At 37.1% G+C, this 21,392-nt stretch overlaps 1 protein-coding gene across 6 annotated transcripts in view; it reads left to right on the top strand.

Moving 5' to 3' along the window:
* DENND1A (DENN domain containing 1A) overlaps positions 1-21,392 on the top strand; it is a 219,133-nt gene that overhangs the window by 104,404 nt on the left and 93,337 nt on the right. For all 6 annotated transcript variants that reach the window (XM_037400409.1, XM_037400407.1, XM_037400406.1 and 3 more), the window contains exons 10-11: positions 3,609-3,709; positions 13,097-13,142. In XM_037400409.1, coding sequence (XP_037256306.1) covers positions 3,609-3,709; positions 13,097-13,142 — 147 coding nt within the window. The remainder of the gene's footprint in view (positions 1-3,608; positions 3,710-13,096; positions 13,143-21,392) is intronic.

Raw genomic sequence — 21,392 nt, 5'->3', positions numbered from 1 at the left:
GAGACAGTTTAATGAAATTGTGGAGATGCTGGAGTGGGTGTTAAGATGAATGGAGATGAACCGGTACTATTTGTGCAGATGAATGTCAGTAATTAAACAAAATTTTTGGCCAGATTATCTGTGGTTCAATATGGTAGAGAACTGGTAAAGAATGTAGGCCAAGAGATGGACATGATAGACAAGACAGAAATCAGGGGTGCAAACAGATTTTGTTTGCAGCCCTGGTAAGTGGGATGACTGTGCAGCAGTGAGCAGCTCAGTGAAGAGAAGCTTCATTGCTGCACACCACGATGCAGCTGCTGAAGTCTGAAGAAAGTAAGATCAAAATGGATTCTGGAAAAAGAAACACAAGAAGAAATACAAGTCTGAAGGATGATATGATCTGGTTACAGAAATTTCTATTTGGAGTTGAAAACTGGGTGTACTAGCATTCTCCCTTAAAGAAACTACAGTTCTTTGAGCCATAGTTTTATGAAGAAAGTTGAAACCTGTCACTATCAGAACTAGAACAAGTGAAGGCAGAAGCAAAGGCTGCTGGGGAAGAGTAAATACGCAAAAGAAATCCATGCCTCAAATCTTAACAATTGTTAAATATCTAGATAAGATTGAACTATGTTGAATTCTTCAAAGCTGTTCAAGAAATTTTCATGGCATGGGACAGTTTGGTGGTCTTGAGGGTAAACAACTGGCTAAAATGTTGAGGGGGAGAAAGTTGAGAAAAGTTTATGGTTTTTCTAATTCTGGAAGTTGCTAAGCAGTCCAACAGTGTTCTACTCTGGAAGCTGTTCAATGTCCTCGTGAAAAATTATTTTTAAAAAGGAGAAAAAAAGTAGCAGTAATTTTGTTGCATAGCATGGATAAATGTAAAATAATGCTTATGGGAGAAAACGCTTCTAACCATGTAAGCAATCAGGGTCTGAATAACTCAAGTGATTATTACCACTCTGAAAGAGAAAGTGGAGGTTTTTTAAAAGAGAGATCCATCGATCTATGAAAATGCCATCTTATTACTCAGTTGAAGGCTTAGAAGCCAAGAAAAATTATTATGAAGAGAGAGAGAACAAAAAAGAAGGCGTAGTACCACTAGATAAGTTCATGGCTTGCCCACATTGAGCACGAGTTCTTATCTACTCCAGATAAAAAATGATAAAGTAAAAGAATGAAAAGTATAGAGAAGTGTAACAAGAGCAAGTAAATAAAGAAAATAATCTCTCAATTATGGAAAGCAGAGTAGGATCCACCAGTATCTTTACCAGGCTAAGTAGAGAACTTGATAGAAATAGAGAAAATCATGTATGTCTCTTAGAAGATAAGTAGGAGATACTTTTCTTGTTTATTGTCTCAAAATGCTCGAAACTCAGAGCACACATTAAAAACTGTGAGGAAACAGGCTCAAAATGAATGGATGGGGCAGCATTTTTTAATGTATTTATTTGAATTCATTGACACACAAAATGTTAGCTGCAAGCTGGTGGTGGTAATGGAGAAAGTGGGAAATACCAGTTTTATTGATGAATGTTTTAATCAGTGGTTTTAATAATTTGTTGACCACTGTTGGGCAGAATACTGGGAGGCAAGGGGGTTTTGATCTGGCTTAGTAGGCCATTCTTTGTCTAAGGTTTTCCTTGATTAGGTGATAGAGTGATTTGAACTCAAAAGCATTATTAAACAGACAGATTATTCATATGTATTAGCCACAATAATGATATCTCTCAACTAGGTACAAAGTATAGCTTAAAATTCTGGCTTTTCAAACTGGAGGAGTTTATGTCTGATATTTTTGTCATTAAAGTCCTGTATGGGTTTACACCCGGCACACTGGGTCTTGGGCTCTAAACAGGTTTTTTAAATCTCTGGCTATTTTGAGCTGTAAATTGCGAAGTATATTTTGGTTCATCTTTATAGGCACTTTTCTGTTTTTGAAAAACACCTGCTTGCAAAGCTCATACCTCACCGTGGTTCTTATCTGAACCGCGCTGCAAAGCACAGTAATTCTCCAAAAAATTCCATGTTCCCTTGGTGTATTCTCATTGCTTACCCAGATCTGTATTGTTCAGAGGCTTAAAAATAGCACATGAAATATGTGCCTGTCTTCCATCTTCTTGCCTAATGACCTGCATTTTAATCAGAAAACCAGGTTCTATTACTTAGAGAAACAGAATTGGAATTACATAAAGGCTTTGGCATTGAAAGTAAGCCAAACTACATCCAGAGTTAGAGATGATTTTCCCTGACATGGAGCCTTAAGAGACTGTATTAGCTCTTCTAGACCATTTTCTTTCTCAGTCGTGGGTTCCCTATGAAGAGGTGTATAATTCAGTAGTCTGTCTTAATGGAAATTAATAATAATGAGGGTCATTATTTATTTTTTTTTAAGGTTACACCACATCTAACTGAATTAGGATTAATGTCACCATTTGCCTTTGCTTAGTTTCATCTCACACAACTTCAGGGCCACCACAAGGACCTCAGTCCTTCAGAATTTGTCTTTTTGGCATTTGTAAGCAGTGTTCTCCCTCCTTCCTATTGTCCAGACAAGCATTATATGCTCGATTTCATTGTATCTTCAAATAACTGGTAGGCTTTTGTTGAGTATCGTTTTCAAAATGGCTCTCACAAGTGAAACACGTAGTAGTTGTGCTGGGTATCATTTGAGATTAAAAGACACTCTAAACTGCAAAACACTGTCAGGGTGGATGTGATTGCCTGTCACCTCTCAGTCCTTTCCTTGTATGTGTCTCTTTGTATCAGTGTTTGGATTTATTTATTTTCTGTTTTTCCAAGTGCGTGTGTGTGTGTATTTTGTGGTATTTTGACTATAGTTTTGACTGAGATTTCTTATTGAGGATTGCCACCTTCTCCATTTTAATATCCTTAGTGAATGTGACAAATATCCTGCTTATTTTCTTTTCCAAATTATTAATTATCATTTGAAATAAGATTGAGAGACATAATTTCCTCCAAAGCTCTGTGATGATTCTCCCCATGGCTTGACTGGCACTTACGTTTGCTGTTTGTGATCTTTTCCATTCAGTACCTGCTAACAGCAAAACTATTCTGAATGAGTTTTTAACAATATAACTGAGAAATTCATAGGATCCAATGATTTGGTGAAAGGCAATTAGATAAAAATCCCTTTTAAATAATAAAAATCTAGCCAGTGAGTTTAGTATGACATATTCTTAAGAAACATATGCCACATTTTTTTCAATTTCTGTTATAATTTCAGTGCAGCTTTATGGTATTTAATGAATGGTAATTACCAGGATTGGGGGATTTGCCTTTACTATTTTTTAGTTCTCATTGTGTTTTCATTTCCATGTTTCTGTTGCTTTGTAGAACACTGAGGGTTTTTCTCAGGTTTTCTTTGTTGAATGAATCACGTTCTCAGCTGTTTACAAAGTCAGTCAAATGACAACCACCATAAAGCAGTCATCCTTCACCCACCAATACCTTTTTTTTTTTTTTTTTTTTAACAAGAACGTTGTATATTTGCTAATAAAGAATGTTGATATGAGAGCAGAATGGATAGGGTTTTTTGTGCTAACTTTACCTTTCTAAGCTTGGTTTTTCTTTTATTTATGATTCTGTTTTAATATGTTTTTCAGTTAACTGCCTGCATTCATGGGTCTGCAGCTATGCTCTACCCGATGTTCTGGCAGCATGTTTACATTCCTGTTCTGCCCCCACATCTATTGGACTACTGTTGGTAAGGCTATATTTATGTGTGTATGTATATATATATTACATATATGTATATATATCACTTACATTCACAACAGTTTTCACATTTCTGTATAGCAAGTCTTAAGTCCTCTTATGATGCAACTGTTACTCTAAAAATATATCAGCATATTAAGGAAGCAACTGACCTAGTAAGTAAAAAATTTATTTTCATGGCAAGATATAATGGTCTAGCAGTATGTTGAAATACTCTTAATACGGAATGCTACAACTTCGATATTGTATAATTAAAATCTCTTTTCAGCATATCTGTGTTAAATGTTAAAATTTGAATTAAGACTCCAACAGAAGAGAATACAGTGGAGAAGATACTCTCTTTTTTCTGCTTCCCTGAACTTCTCTTGGGGATGGGGGAAAGCTATTCATTTTCCTGCAGTGATCTTTTATTACCAGTGTGTGTTTAGAACATGCTATTTACCTTATTTAGGGGAATGAATGTAAACCTTTCAAAAACTTACTCGTTATTGTGATGTGACAAATTTTGGCACAGCCCATGCACAACCTCATATAATGACAAAGCTGGCCCTGTTTCGACCAGGAGCTTGGAGAAGCTGCCGTCCTGAGGTTCCTTCCAGCCTGCTCTATGATTCCACACTGTCCAGGTGGTATAAGAAGCCTCATACTCACTGTAGGGGTCTGCAGGTTAGCGTGTCCTTAGCGTATGCCTCGGGCTCTGTGGCTGATGGTTCAGAAGCCTGCCTACAGCACCCCTCAAAAAAGTCTCACAGTTGTAACTTTTTTTTTTTAGTGCAGAGTCAGTTTAACCTGCTCAGCCGTAACATCACCTCTCCCATTTGCTGTGCACAGGAATAGTGGATGAGCACTCTGAGTAACTAACAAAGAGGAGGTTTAAGATGCTGCTCTTTCTGTTATCAGGCATGCTGCACATGCTCAGTTTGTGTGACTTGCAGGTGGGTTTTTTTTCTTCCCTCTGTGTACGCAACAGGGAGATGAATTTTGCCCAAAATGAGTGGCCTTATCTTAGGCTGCCTAGAGAAGTTAAACTTTCAAGCCCTGTTAGAGAGCTTGGATTTATTGCTTGAGCATGCAGGGACGGAAATAGTGAGGCCAAAGCTTGGCTGGAGTTTGAGGGATGTAAAGGGTAACGAGAGGCTTTTACAGGCTTGGAAGCAAAAGGAGAGCACAAGGAAAACATGGACCTGCTGCTGCATGGTCACACAGTCAGGTGATGAAGGAGATGGAAAAGGGTGAGGGACTCAATGCCTTTGTCGTTCCTGGCAAGCCCTGCTGGCTGGCTTTCGGGGCTCCCCGTGTAGCAGAAATGCTTGTGGGAGAGTGGTGCTTAATGTGCTTTTGGAGATGGTTTGGAAACATAGAAACAGCCTCCCTCTGCCCCCTAGCATTTTAAAAAGTCCTCAGAAAAAATAAACCCCAAACTTAAACTTACTGAATCATATGATACCATATTTTAAGTGTAGCTCTTAGTGTGGAGGTTGGCTAGTTTTTTTTAAGAAGGCTAGTGTTCTGTGTGACGCTTTCCCTGCATTTAAGCAAGAGCAAGGAACCAGCCAGGATAACTCACTTTAAGTGAAGTGCTAGGAACTGAAACATGCAGATTTAAAGGAAGCTTGTTCCTCTGCAGATGATTTAAATGTTAAGTGTGTGCCTATGTCGAGGATACACAGAATGGGATCTGCAAACTGTTATCTCCTGTAGAAACGAACGTTCAATTTACTCACTTCACAGGAAGGGCAAGTTCTAGTCATTTGCACTGCCAGCAGGTGCCCTTTCTCTGCATAATGGCCTTCGCATGTGTAATTAACACATGAAGGCTGCTGCTGCCAGCTTTTTCTTCAGGTACATGCTGCTAGGAGTTTTCAGGACAACGATGTGGACCACAAGAGGCTTTTACGCTGGGTTTGAAGATGAGGATTTCATCGACTTTCTGACAAAGACATGTTAAAAGGGGCAAAGTCCAGATCCCACAGTTGGGAGCAGAAGTGCGCAAAAAGCAAACACTTGGGCAGTGTACCCAAGGAAATAAAGACACAAGTCACTGAGCTCTACTGAATGAATTCTTTCATGGTGTAACACCCTGTCCATATAATGAATGAGCCAGCTAGTGTGTGAAAAGTATGATTTAAAAATGTTTAATTATTAGGCAGATTGCAATTACATGCTCACAAATACAACAACTGATTACCTTAGCCAGATATGAACTTTAATTGGAGAGGTAGCTACACACACTATAATTGTTGAATAAGTCAATTTAACAACAATTTATGTGCCATAAATATATTTCTCAAAATAGAGTCCATCTATTTTGTAACCATGTGAACTTAGAGACATCATTTTTGCCTAGGAGGACTGAGAAATCAGTTCCGTGCTCTCTGCTTTAAGGTAGTGTTACCGCGTATTGGTGTTAATCTCTTGGGGGAAATGACCTGAGATTATTTAAAATAAAAGTGTGTAATTTAAACTATTGCTTGGTTATTTCTTTTGAAAATGTGATATATGAATTTTAAAGAGCTGAAATGGAAACAAAATTTAAAGTAATGAGAATTCTTCAGTTTTTATGAATATAGAATATCATGTTCATTTAGTTGACTGTCCATTTATTGACTGTTCTGTGTGATGTTTTTTGAATCTTCTCTTTTGAAAATCACGAAGGGTACATAGACTGTTACTTGTGATCTTTGAAAGTTTTTGAAGAAATAATCCACCTGTGATTATTTGCTTTTAATGTTTGAGTTGTGGTGGAAACTTTTTGTATAAAGGAAACTTCTAAGGTCCCGACTGATACACTGACAACTCCATGGTGGTTCTATTTCCTTGGAAGGGAAGGGGTCACAACACCCATTGGATCTTTCCAGAGCTACAAAAAGATAGAATAGCTTTCTTTTCAGAGAACCGAACGGGTAGAATAACTAACTCTCCTCCTACCACTTGAAGATCCTTTTAGCCATCTTCATGTAAGAGAAACTTCAGGCTTGGTGTGGAGAGTTCCCTTTAGCTGTTGAGAGAAGTGCGCTTTCCCACCAGGAAAAGGTGGTTGGTTGGATATTGTTGCAGGTGAATAGCAACTCTGCCACAAACATGCTCAATGTGAATCTGTTCCACATTTTTTTCTACAGCGTTTTGTCTTTTATTTACATTTTACACCAAGTACTTTCAAAACACTGTGGTTTCTCATTTTTTCAGTTTGCTCTTTGCTGATTTTTTTTTAACTTACAATGCATAAGGGAGACAATTTTCTTTCCATTTCCCTCTTGAAATGATTTTTTTTAAACTTAGTATTTATGTTCCCCTACATTCGTCATTCACATACTTCACCACAGAATTGAAAATGCCAAAAGCCTGTGTCTTCAAAATGTTTGTTCTTGATATGCTTGCTCTCTGTACAAGGGATGCTGAGTCAATAATCATGGTGTAGTACCTTGTACATGTATCTGGAATTACTTTGATCATCTGATCCCTATCATTTACATTAATGAGGGTGGGGAGGGGGAGCAAGGGGAAGAGTGCTATCCTTTATTTTTATTTTTTTAATTAGGTACCATTCTTCGATATATTTTCAGCCCAGGGAAAGATTTTGGGTGGAGGAGACGAGAAACTGGTGATAATCCTATCATTAGTTTTCACACCTTAATGCATGATTGCTTGTTCCTTTGAATACAGAACAACAGAGGAAACCTATGGAGCACTGCTGGTTGTTTTTTGGGTCTTTTGTGGTTTTGTTTTTTTTTTTTTTCTAATTTAAAAAAGTACCTGCCAGCAGGTGCCAAAAGTACTGGTTAATGAGATACTGCCACCAAGCATCAGTAGCTAACCACATACAACTACTTAAATTTGGCCAGATCTTGTCCATGTATTTTGTTGTTGGGAATTTAAACATTTCTTGATGTGAAAGAAACAATCTATTAATTTTCTAACTGCTTCTTCCAGTTTGTTTTTCATGTGGCATAAAAACACTCCCACTGTGTCTGTTTTCTTCCTTTTTTGCTCTCAGTGTCTGTGTTTAAAATTAGCCTGTAAGAAAAGCCTGTCTTTGCTGACCTGGTAACACAGCTTAGTACGTTCTCTAAGTCCCAGAGCATTGTCACTTGGGTTATTCTGTGGGCTTTTACCAGAAGCAACAGTATATTTTCTAGGGTGATTAAAACAGTCTTTTATATTAGATAGACTGCTTAGCAGCCAACATTAATATATTCTGAGAGCACCCTGGCACAGCTGCTGAACAAACGTTTCTATTGGTGCAGTTTTCCCTTTCTCCAGGAGTTGGGTTTTTTTTAGCTCCCTTTCTCCTGTTTTCTAAATCTGCATATAGTTCAATATGCTCCTTTAAGTAGGTGGAGGGGGTAACTGGAGGGCAAGTACTCCTGCTGCTCTGGAAACAATGATTCCTTCGTCATGAGCCTCTTGGTAGGCATTTTGATTTAGCCTGGTACATCTGTGTACTCACTAAAAGCTCTTGTAGTTGCTCTTCTGGTTTCTTAGCTGTACGTTTTCTACATCATGCCAATTTATGCAGTCAAGTTTCTAATTTGCATCAATTAGCTCAACAAATTTCTGATTGAATTCTGTTGCATTTCAGTGAGTAATGTGAAGAGAAATTGGGAGACTACCTTAGAGAGTAAAGTACTAATGATGTGAGAGTGACGCATCAAGTCAGTATTTGTGCATCAAGACATGAACTTAGTAAATGTGATCTAATCAGTTTTCCTGTAACAATGAAGCAAAATGGTGCAAATCCCTGTGTGGCTGTAAACTGTTAACTTTTTTGAGATCCTTGGGTTTTACATTACTTTTTCTGGTGAATTGCAGTATTTTTTAAAGGTGGTGGTTTTTTTCAGTTAAGAGGAAATGTCCCTCTATTTCACCTGCTTCTCTTCCAATTAGTAGTTGCCCACCTCTTGGGAGCATAATTAAGAGGTCTCTAGTTAGCCTAAGGAAACGAATTAAAGAAATTGTAAAAATGCAACTGTAATAAATGGGCAATATATAGCCATTAAGTCCACAATATCCATATTCATGCTTATGCATTGCTACTTTAATGATTTGATATTTACCTATATAACTCATTTGATTATAAATAACGCTGATTGCACTGGGAACCAGTGTAGCACAAGAGAAGTAATAACCTTTCTCTTTGTTCCAAAAGACTTAGGAAGGCATTTTGTTTAAGCAGTAAATATGCGCAGTAGGAATTGATACTTCTTAATTTTGCACTTAATGGATATTGGCTGCCATCAAACAACTCTGAGTAATTAGTAGTTGTGGTTGTAAGAAGCCCCAGGAATGATGAAGTGTCAAGCAGTAGGCAGAGACTGGTCTGAAGGGCAGTCTTTAAGCTGTCATGAGTCCCAGAAGGATTAAAGGTTGGTGGAGTGTTTCTCCTGTTTATACAAGCAATGTGTCTTACTGAAGTTCGCTTGAAAGGCTTGGAAATACACTTCTAACCTGATAAAATATTAAAAACTGCTTGAGAGTTTCATGTCTCAGGACCTGAGTAGCAGTTAGGAAGAGCTATTGAACTATTGTAGTGTGTTCGGAATGGGGGAGAGGAGGAACACAACATTCCCTTGTACAGGATGGTAGCTGAGTATTTCAGTAATGGTGTATGATTAACACGAGATAAAGAAAAATGGTGACAAAAGCAACTTATGAAGCCTGAGATGAACCTTCAACAATTACTTTGAGGTGTGTTTCCTTTTCAGTCAGATGGAGTGATTACAGAAAAATATAATCTCTCTGGTTGATTTTATTTGAAATATTTATACTCTTTACCAGAACTATATTTTGTTGAGGTTATTTATGATGTTTGCATAGTTAAACTTTTGGGAGTGTAAGGAGCTATCATGGTGACTTATCCTTAACATATCTTTGTATTTGCTTTGCTGTTCACGTGTCATTGAACAGTGATGTCATTTCTGATACAATGAATTTTGATAACATAGTTACTCAGATAATTTGAGTTTTGTTATTCATGGAGAAAACTTTCAGGTCCACATTTGGGTGATTAACAGTAATGGTTATTTTAAAGCAGTTTTGAATAAATAAATTTCACACACACACCTTCAAAAACAAGTGCTCCATATATGCATCAGAGATCCACTTTTCTCCAAACCTGTCACCTTTCACACAAGATGAAACCTGCATTTGTTTCCCTTGATTCTCTGCTGGGATGTTTGTAGGTGCCTCCCATTTGTTGTTCCTCTTCAGTGTCTTTCAGTCATTACAAGCGTTTGTGAATAAAACTGAGTTAAATTTCTTTTAATTTATTCTCATAATTTGTGAAATTCTTTGTTAGTCTTCAGATCTAATCCATTTCTAAATGGTGTGGGTTTTTACTGCTCATGTCTGAAATATGGCTGCAGCCATCTGTGTAGCTCCAGACGTCTTTGCCCAAGCTCTGACCAGTCAGTGTTTTCCCTCTGGCTTCTGTATGCCAAGCAATTGCTTATATGTGTTGAAAAATTCTTAAAATAATTATTTTCATATGGTTTTGTCAACCTTCCTCATTTACCTTCTACTTTCCCCATATTCTCTTTTGCATCAAACATGCTATTCACCTTCCAGAGCCCTTCATAGCACGTACCTGCTCTGCTTGTCATTCTCTGACCAGTGCCATGTCCCAGTGCCCCGTGATTCAGTTTTTTCACCCATGTGTTAAATGTTTCTCAAAGAAATACCCATGTTTTCTTCTGTGCTCTACCTCATTCCCTAGTGGAAATCTCTCTGACTATTTGTAAAACTAACACAAATATTTGCAAAACTAGCACGTTATACTGTAACAAATTACTGCTGCTCACTTTCCGTTTTCATATGGATCAACGAAACCAGAGTTGTTTTTTTCCTGTCAGTGGGTATGCTAAAACCACTCTCTGTGGTTCTGTGGTACCAAATTGTTCCTCCTGCTTTCTCCAGTCTGTCCAAGTGTATGCACTGTATGGCCTGTGAAGCACCCGACTGGAGCCCTTTCGTGTTTAGCAGTACAAGTCTAAAGAAATAACAGCTTTCAAAACACTGTTAGAAGTCGGGGTACTGCAGCCTTTATGCAATCCCTGTATTAGCTTTATACGCTGTGTTGCCTTTACATGTAGTGTCTGTCGCTAGGAAATAGAAAAGATGATTCATTGCATCCAAAGCTGATCCATATATCTTAAGCCATAGCTTTTTGGTAATTCCTTAAAATCTTACTGGGGGTGCTTGGTTTTAAGGGTTTAGGCATTCTTATTGTTCTTTTGTTGATAAACTGGGGGATTGAAAGATGGACGTGATACAGTTAATTAACTTTTACAGGTTCAGATTTTCCTGTGCTTGGTGACAGAGTCTACTTTTGGACACGTTAATAAATGGCTGGTTTTCTGGAATACTGCACTCTTCCTGCTTCCTTTCATTAGATTAGCCAAGGTTCCACTAGATGAGACATTTGCAGTCTTAAGACTTCCTGCCGCGGTTCAGACTTTGTATTTTTGAGATTGAAGCTGTCGTGTTCATGAAACTACTTAATTAGAAACACATTCATTTCAGTGCATACTGGAGGAGTCTTGAGCAGCACAGCCAGGCACACAGGGAAGTTGAGCATTTGTGCAGCTGGCAGCTAAACCAGTGGTTTATTCTTTGAATATAAAATTACTGGGATCAAACAACTTGCTCCTGGAACATGGCCATTGGAAATAGAGATATGAGTGAAAGAGATAACGTTTGTTGCAAATAAAACATGTAAAATGACAAATAAAAATACTCCTCAGTAGAGTGGCAATCCATATGTGATAAGTGTGTATTATGTTGTATGTTAAAAATTTCTATCCAAGAACTTGGATGTATGTTCTGGTTCTCATCTGTGGAATTCCCAAGGAAGCAGAACCTTCAGGGTTTGTACCAAGTTAGTTTCTGATTTAACAGTCCCTCTGGGCTGTCTGTCACAAGGTGCTGTGTTGGGTGAATCTTGGGTGGGGGCATTCTTGCCAGCCTTGGCAGTTCACTAAGCTGCAAGGTAATGCAATAAATGGCACTTTAGTTTGAAGTTACATGTTTCATGTCAGAAGGAAAAAACGTGTTTTCACGTAGCATGTCTAGTATAGAGGATATTTCCAGCTCTTGGTACAGCATCCAACAGAGTAGCAGTTTTAGGGGGTACATTAGGAAACATGGTAAATTATTGATATGCATATCAGTACCTACGTTTTTTAAAAAAGCTATTTCTCCTGAAAGTGCAAAGCAGTGATTTTTGCTGTTCTGGTGTCTTTCAGTAGTTTTTTCAGCACTACTCTCACTGAGCAGTAGGCTCATATTGCATAAAAGCAATATGGAAGATATTTTAATCCAAGGCAGTACAGTGACATTTCTCTCATTTTTTTCATCTGAATTTGAAAATGAGCTCTTTGAGCTTCTGTATCCAAAATGAAATGAGGCTCTATTTTAAAAGTTGTGTCTGTCTGTGTGCTTTCCGTTTAACAGGCAGTATATGCCATATTTGCAATTAGCAGCTTTGGCATGCTCTTTGATGTGTTCTAATAAGCTGTGCAAATATAAGCTTTCCCTGATTAGCTGAGTGGGAGTCCTGTAATGAGCTTAATATTAGAAATACTGTATACACAAAGATACAACTTTCATTCAGGATTCTTGAGTTACATAGTCCATGTTGGTGTTTGCTAACATCGTGGAAAAGAAGACAGAAAAGATCAGTCTTTCTCTTAAATGTTAGCATTCTGTTTTGATAACAGAAGTATCACACCTGTGTTTCAGGCTACAAATTTGGCCTAAGAGCCTCTTGGTCTGTTTAAGTTTTGCAGTCAGAAGGGAATAACGCTACCAGCGTATATCCCACTAACTCTGGAGTTCATCAGAATCTTCAAAAGTAATTTTTTAAACATTTTTATTTTATAAATGTAAACATAAATGTGTTTGTACCCATATTCACAGGAATTAAAACTTGTAGCACTGGGTGATACATATACATTAAATTAACCACTTAATGCTACAACCGGATCAGTTTTTTTTAAAGAATACTTTTATTAAAAGTCTGGGGGTTTTTTTGAAAACGGTAATAAGATGGTTTTTTTGTTTTTTTAAAAATAAGACCCCAGTATTTCAGATATGCTTAATAGCTGTCCTTATGTACTTGTCTTAACTTCGTCACTGAGAAATTCTGATGTCAAGAAAAATTAAATTCTTGCAGTAGTGAAAGGATATTGCATAGTAAAAAAAGTCTTTCAAATATGGAATAAAATTTTGTTCACATGTGGTTTCTTTATATATACATATTGTTTTTTAAAATAAAGTCTAATACAGTATCCCGGTATTTTCCTGTAGCTGATTTTATAAGTCATATGTGTTAATCCAGTGTTATGAGAATGTAAAGCTAGGTTTTTTTTCCTCTTTGCAGTGCCCCAATGCCCTACCTCATTGGAATACATTTAAGTTTGATGGAGGTAAGTCTTTCTCACCATTTCTGAAACTATATATAGTTTTATGATTTAGAGCCAAATTCTGCAAGCAATTATACATTCATTCATATGCTTAAAAATGAAATAATCCTGTTAATTTGGGAGTGCTGAGAGAATTGAAGTTAAGCATCCATGATAATGTTAGTTCTTAAGGGAGTCTTTACTTGATACCTTGGTGTGCTCCTCGGGCATACTTTCTGTTTGCAGTTCAGCAATCGAGGACGAGCTCGCGTTGTGTTCCCCTCTCCATCCTTTTGCTTCATTTAATCAGTTTACTGCCTTAGTTTGACTCTATTCACAAAGACAGAGTCGATATTAAACCAAAATGTTGACAGTTACAGTTCTCTTCTAAGCTTTTGCAGACAGATTGTAATTTTTTTAATGTTCAAAAGATCTGAAAAGAAGGAACTTGCTGTTAATGTTAACACAAAGCTGGCAGAAAATCAGCCCTCACAGAAAGCTTCACTATAAACAATTCAGAGTAATTCATGTGACTTTTTAAAAACTCTAAAAGTGGAAATGGCACACTTGCTTTTGCTTCCAGTACTGGTGAAACAGTTGATGACTTTCCTCAAAAGTATCTGGAGGACAACATAAGCTATTAATTTAGATCCCTATGAAAATCCTAGTCCTTATTAACGTGCCCCTTTACACAGGAAGTCTGAACAACGTGTATATGCTCCGTGTGGGAAGAGCTATTCCTGCCCAGAAAGCATTGCCTCTTTTGTAGGCTCTTAAATTAGCAGGCAGTGTTGAACTGGTGGGAGTTGCAAATGCCCTTGAAAGTTAATTGACTTGTAGCCCTGTTTTAGATACCTGTGTTTGGAAATTTAAGCTTAGTGTTTAGGATGCATAACAATTTATAAAGCTGAGTTTTACACCACATAAAGTAATGCATATTACCAGGATATTTGTTCTTATATTGTCCATAAAAATGTGTGATTTCTCTGGAAATATTGATCAAACATATTCTTTCACTAGGGCATATGTATGTAATAATGATCCTCTGTGTGTCTCTGTGTTAAAATTTAGACTAGTATGCTACATATAACTTCCCCCTTTTTCCAGCGTTAATGTGAAGTTATTTTAGAAGTTACTTTTTTCGTGAGAAGCTAGATGGAATATGCAGGACCTTTTTTTTTTTTTTTTTTTTCCTTACCATCCTGGGTACAGACTTTTTTTTTTAATGCCCTTTATACTGCTAAATAAAGCACAGAATTGCAGTACAATGTGTTAGTGAATAAGCAATTATTTTAAAAGTCAACATGTACGTTTGTTTGCACATCATATGCTTATGTTAAAGGGGTTTCTGATAATTACCCTTGAATTCTGCATAGGCAGGACTGAAGTAATACCTAGGAAGAAATAGTCTTAAAATAGTATAGATTTTTCATATTGATCAAGAACCTTTCTGCCCAATATCTGTACTAGGTAATCATTGGCATGCTAATTATGGTATCTATTTATTTAAAAAGTAGGAAGCGACCTGGTAGAGGACAGGATAATATCTCAATACAGATACTTGTCAGTTTTCACAAATACTGGTTAGCCTGACTATGAGTATAGAAGAAAAATTAATGATTACACCTTGGAGTTGCTTTGCATGATGTCTCACTCCTGCCTTGCTACATAAACCCATTACCTCTTCCTTTGTCTCAGTTTTTCAGATTGCAGGGCTCTGTAGGCCTTCCAAACTCCATCTGTAAAAACTCAAAAGGAGGAGTTGTTCTTGGAGAAGCCAATTTTCATCCGTTTTAGTAACTTGTGAAAAAATCTGTTTAGTACTAAATCCAGTATGGCTTTTGAATAGCCGGAGATTCTGGAACACAGACACACTTTGGCAAAGTACAGTTATTCAAAGTGCCTTATGAAATAAATTAAATAAATAAAACAAACTGTCTTCTCTCCCTCCTCTGCTCTTAAGGAGAAATTGAATACTCCCAGATAGAAATACATCTTCCAGCTAACTGTGCTTTTTCCATTGAAAAATAAAATAAAACCACACAGTGGGCTATTGCATCTGTTTGTTGGCAAGTACTGCATAATTTCTCTGTGCCTTGGGCAAAGGAAAGGTGACATTTGTCAAATGAGCTAGACAATTACTAGTTTATCTCTTTGCCTGTTTTTGATGCTGCAGCTACTCTTTGTCTTTTTCTTCATATGTAGGTGTAAAATTGTGTGGTTCATTTGTTAGATTAGCAACCTAGTAGCAACAGCAATTTTTTTCATGATCTAGCAGTTGTGTATTTTTTAAAATGATATATTGATTTTCCATATCAAAATAGTTTTATAAATTACAACTAAAATCTAGGGTAGTTATTCAGCTTCATTTTTCTTGAAATGCTGAAATATCAGCAAATAGATCTTTAAAAGTTTTTTGATAATCCACGTGTTCTAGCTTCAGGATAAGGGATTAATTCTCCAGCTTTCCATTCAAGTTAAGACAGGTGGACTTTTTATCTACTGTAGAGCCCCATGGGAGTAATTGCAGTTATATATAGGCTCATGGTTCTGCCTCAGCAGCTCTGACTGCAGAATTTGTCATTGTTGCGTAAATGTTAGTGGAAGCCTAAACTTGTGCAGGGAAAGCCATGGTATAAAGGGAAACGTGAATTTGAAATGTAGGAAAAAACCAATTTTCTAGCCTTACTGTTGTTTCTGAGATTTTTGCTATCCCTGTCTTGGAGTGGGTCTTCTGGAAGAAATATAGTGGAAATGTTAATGATTTTAAACAAAGTACACCCTCTCTCTCACCTCAAAAGATTATTGTCACATCATTTTGTATCTTAAAGTTAGTTTGCAGTTTCCCGTTACATGGGGTCTCTGCAGAAGGAGCAGTTATTTTAATGGAAAATGACAAATTTTTCTTACGATTAAAATATCAAGCATATCCATTGACTGTTAAATCTAATTTGCTGTGACTGAAATGTTCTCCAGTGAGATAAGATAATCTCCTGTTATAGGTCAGAGGGCTCCAACTGATTTATGAGGGAAAATCTCGGTAGAAAATATAGAGCTGTGTTTTGTGCTCTTATTTTTCAGCTCTTCTATCATCACCTAGTTAGTCATTCTTTATAAGATTTCCATTTAGCAATCCATAAAGTGACTTCAAAGAAGGCTAAAAGTTTATAAGCTGTTGGATAAGCAAGGCTGGAGCTATCACATGAATAATGGAACATGCTTACGGAACTAATTGAATTCATATTAGATGAAGATAAGTACTGATAAATAATGAGATAGGAAAATGAAACTCTATCAAATGAACACATCCCTTTTGTAATCTTGTTTTATTTTCTACCTGTGTACTGTGTGCTATTTTAGTGTTCAAATTATATTAAATTGACCTTTGCGTTACAAGGGGTGTTGGGCTTAGCTGGCAGCCTTTTACATTTTGTCATAGTAAACGATTGTTTCAGCAACTGTTTCTGTAGGAAAGGTTATTAGTGTGATGGTGCTGATGGAACAGGAATGCCCTTGACCTAGTAGACTACCTATTGGAATTTAGACACATGTGGTTTTGATTATTCATTGGGGATAGTTCTGTTTAGCTGTCAGATACTGAGCTGTGGGCAGGATACTTTCTTGTGCTAGGCTTCCACTCATTGAAGTAACAACGCCCACCATTTTTGTGCTCTATTCAGGGCACAGAACCAACCTTTAAAATTAATGATTAGAAAACTGTTTCTTATGCCTTTTTTTTTTTCCTAGTGTTCCAGTCACTCAAGGACTTTTTCTGGGACTTGAGATTTTTCTTTCTTGTGAGAATATCCAGAATGAATTGGTGTGTGAAACTTCACATTGCGTTTGTCAGAATGATTTTTCTAACCTTCTCCCTAAGCATAAAGGATGGTTATACATATCGTAAAACCTACAGGAGCAGGTTTTTGTTTTATTTTAACCTAGTATGAGTAAATACACTTACACATTAGGAAAAGAAGGTTCACTAAAATTCCTGCTCTGTGTGACCTGGCAGCTGATCTCGCATAATGTTGGTAGTCTCCTCTTTACACAGACAGATGAACGGAGAGCTGCATGTTCAGCCCTCTGGACCCCATGTGCGTGTTCTGGAAGCACTTCTTGGTGTATTTACCTGGTCTTTCCAAGTAGACGTGAGGGTGCTCCATTTGTGATCCAGTGTGACGGCGTGCCAGTTCGCAGGCACAGAGTCTGGGCTAACAAACTCTGAGAAACAGGTTGCATCAGCTTGGGCTTAGTCCTGGCAGTGCCACGTGGTTTCCCCTCACCGCAGAAGACATCCTGAGAATTGATTGACCGTTGGCATCTTCTAGTGGTAGTGTTAATTGTTAATTATATTTTTTGATTGGGTGAGGAGTAATATTTATCTTTTTCTATCCATTTATACTTAGGAAATCACTGCCTTTTCTAGCTATAACTGAAGAAGTATAGCTTTTTTACAGGGTTTAAATGAAGGGGTTATATATATATACTTAAATCCAGGTCTTAGAAAATTAAGTGTAATTTAGTCACTCACAAATACTGTAAATATGGCTGTACATGGTTTCAGGAGTACCGATTAAAAATGCATTTAAAAACGTGACATTACGGAATTGCCTTTTGTCCAATTATTGGGAAAATGAAATTAATAACTGTGGGGTTCTGGGGACACACACACACACACACAGACACACAAACACGTTTGAGGGGTAAGTTTTAAGAAAGACAAGCACTGCAGTGCCAAGTAGACTTACCAGGAAGCATAGAGGGTTTTTCTTCTGTGGTACGATAGCGATAACATTAGACCCGCACTAGTGATGTTTGTCACTCAGTTGGCAACAGCTGCTTGTGATAAGGATCTTGAGAATCACCTGTACAGGATCAGGGTACTGCACATCAAGGTTGGGAGATGGGCGGAAGAGTGGGAGATTCACAGGAGGGGGCACAGCCCACCTGCTGTGCCCAGATCAAAGGGTGGAGAGGTCAGGGGGCACATCCAGCTTAACCAGATTTGTCTGCTGAATAGCTATTTCAGATTGTAAATCTAAGGGTGATTTCATTAAGTCCTTCTGGCTGCTGTTGGGGCATGAAATAATAAAATTTTATATCCGTTGCCTTTCCTGCTTCTGGCAGCCAGATTGACACATTGTTGTCTGCAGTGTTGTGGTGTTTTTCTTAAGAAAATAAATGGAAACTATTAACTAAGTAGAGACAAGTCATTAAGCAAATGGATTTTAGACTTGTTGTGAATCATACTTACATAATTTCAGATATAACACACAAACTAGCTACTAAGAATATTAGTTTTTATTAAGAGTTTTACCTGTCCAAAAGAATTGGTGGACGGTATGTTTTCTTTGTTATAACAGAATTTTATAATATGTTGATCACATTTGTATCTGGTTATGAAACCTCATGATCAACTTGTTTTTTTGTTTTTTTTAATACCAATTTAGCCATGAAGTTAGGCAAACCTGTTTTTTGGGGGGGAGGAGGGTGGTGTTGTTGGGTTTTTTTGTGTTATGTTGGGTTTTTCTTTAAATGAACTATTAAATAAAATTGTTCATCTGAAAGAAGTTTAACTTGGGATATTTTTTTTATGGTAGGAAATGCAAAAACTGCCAACCGGACAGCAATAATAAAATTACATTTAGTATGAAGTGGTGTTAGTGTATTGAATATTGCTACTAGCTTGTGATCCGAATGAGACAGGAGCACGTCTTAATACTTCTATTAGAAAATAGTTTCTCAGTGTTTTTGTGAACTTCCACATAAAAAATTTAAATTAACTTCAAGTGTTTGGCTGCTTGTGAGCAGGACAGACGCACTAACTGCTGCTTATTTACTGACCTGGTGTTTAAGGCCCCCTGGAGTTTGTTTGAAAAGTTAAGAGATTTTCACAGTAAAGGTGCCATTTCTAAAATTTAAAGTGCTCTTTTCACCAGGAGATAAGTTCTCTCTGATTAAGTCAGTAATTCTTACTAAGCCATGTTTATAGAGGCCATAAACAATGGGTTCAGCGTGCTTGTTAAACCAGCTTTCCATACCTCTCCACTCTTTTAAAAAGAGACATTTAAAATAAAAGGCAGGTGTAGATGTTAGTTCGATTTGATGGTTTTTAGGTGATTAATTATAGCTACAAGTAATTTGGTAAGGATGGTTAAGAAAGGTTTGAAGTAGTGGTACGTGATGCGCATTTTCACTGAATCACCTCTCTTGACTCAGCAAATCCCTAGTCTGTAGTAAAATTAGATAAGGAAACTGTAATGTTCACATTTCCTCTTGCTGTTTGCTTCTCCATTTATTTATATATATATATTTTTAGCAAAATATGAACATCCTGAATGTAGTCCATTCTGTTTAACAGGTATCACTTTATTTGTAAAATTTCGGTTAGATATTCAGGTAGTTGTGGAATGCAACTGTATACGGCTTAGTGGCTGTCTCTTAGTATTTTAAGACAAGTAAAACAACACGCAAACTACCTCTGAAAATGGTCTACATGTAGGTGTGATTCATAGAGTCCGCTGGGATTTGATGGGAGAAATGTAGTTGGACGCTGGAAATTTTTACTGAAATTCCAACAAGAGAGTAAATACTTTTATTTCCAGGTCAGTTGGGCTAATAGGTACTACGTTTAGTGAAAGAACCATGTGATTATTTGACAAAAGCCCTTATAACTATCTAATAATACCTTTATCAAATACTATAGTAAAAGATGATAAACACAGATAAGGATTAAGATGAACTGGTCAGTCTGTGTTTCTCTAGGATGAGCCACAATTGGACCTTTGAAAAATTATATTTTTTTCAAATACATTGCAAGACAGATGCTATAAATCAAGGTAGTCTCAAGTGTTTTATTAAATTTGAGAGTTTGTCTCCAGGGAAATCCACTGTCTTAAATACTGAGAAGTTTTAAAGTAAGGTTGTGCTCTTCGTGGTGTAAAGGTATAGCACAGCAGAGTTTAATATTAGCCTTCCTTTCAGATACAGTTATTTCTGGGCCATGTGTGGAGATGATTATGTTGATCAGCATTTACAGTCCTTGCTCCATGAGCATGGTGCTGTACCCCCTGGCAGATACCCACTTGTCACAAGCTTATTCTTTGCTGTAGAACCCCCCAACACTTTGCTGAAGGGAAGGTGCAGATTCATCACCAGTGTTAAAAAACAGCCATTGACAAGCTCAAGCACATGTTTGTTGCTTCTTCGGCAAGAATCAAGAGAAGTTTTTAATTCCTTCTGTCTTGTGCTAGCAGTCGGTTTTGACAAGCTTCTGGCTTTGGTTAAGTACGTTGCAAGACCTTTTTGTTGGAGCTTTTTAGACTCCTCTGAGTATAAGTGAGATTTTTAATTTTATGAAACAGGAAGGAGCAAATCAGTTTGTCTGGTGCTTCCGGACTCCTAGAAGGAGCAAGACTCCTGGATTGCTTTAGAGTTTATCAGATGTAGCCAACAGAGTGACCTTTGGTTCCTGAAATGTAGAGGAAAGTACCTGGTTTGTCATGCAGTACTTGAGCTTTTTATATGGAAAGCATTAAATGTAGTATTCTTCCATTTAAGCTAAAGAAATTTCTCATGGAAGACCTAAACATAAAAGTCTACAAAGTGCTTTTTATAGTTGTTGGCTTTTTTTTTACGCGCCCCCCCCCCCCCCCCCCCCCAAGTACACAGCAGTTTTCTTTATAGACGGAGGGCTGAGCCTTGAAAACTGAAGGTAATTATTTAGATGCCTAAGGCTCAACTTTGCCATTGTTTTAGAGCTTTAGTTCCTTTCTTTTAAAGGAAACAATTCCCCCCACCCCACAAAACCTTAATTAAAAATTGAGTATGTTTTTGTTCATTTCCCTCCTCAGTGACTTGCGTTTGGTCCTATGTATAGGTATGTAGATACTTAAACATTTGTTTACAGTGTCACTGGGAAGTTTCTGTAATTGCCATATTCTATAGTTCTGCTCTTTCTGATTTTGATTTTTTCAAAGCTTCATTTGAAGAGGGCTTAAATATTTATAATTAGTCAGTCAAAATAACATTAAAAAAGGTTTAAACTCTCCTGTTAGTGGAAAAAGTGTTAAAATAAATATTTAAATGCCGCTCTGTTTCATATCAGTGATTAATTTACTGTTGTTTAAGCAGGGAAGTAAAGTCTGACAATGTTTAAATTTGATTAGATCACCAACATCTTCAGACACTTAAAGTCAAAGGTACTAAGGATGGTTCTTTTGAGAAATAGGCTATGCTTTTCTTGTGTATGTCCATGCACTGTTACAGATGATG

Source organism: Falco rusticolus, chromosome 9, assembly GCF_015220075.1.
Source record: "Falco rusticolus isolate bFalRus1 chromosome 9, bFalRus1.pri, whole genome shotgun sequence".
Classification (NCBI taxonomy): domain Eukaryota; kingdom Metazoa; phylum Chordata; class Aves; order Falconiformes; family Falconidae; genus Falco; species Falco rusticolus.
The sequence above is the reverse complement of the archived record's forward strand: the minus strand, read 5'-3'. Positions and strand labels throughout refer to the sequence as shown.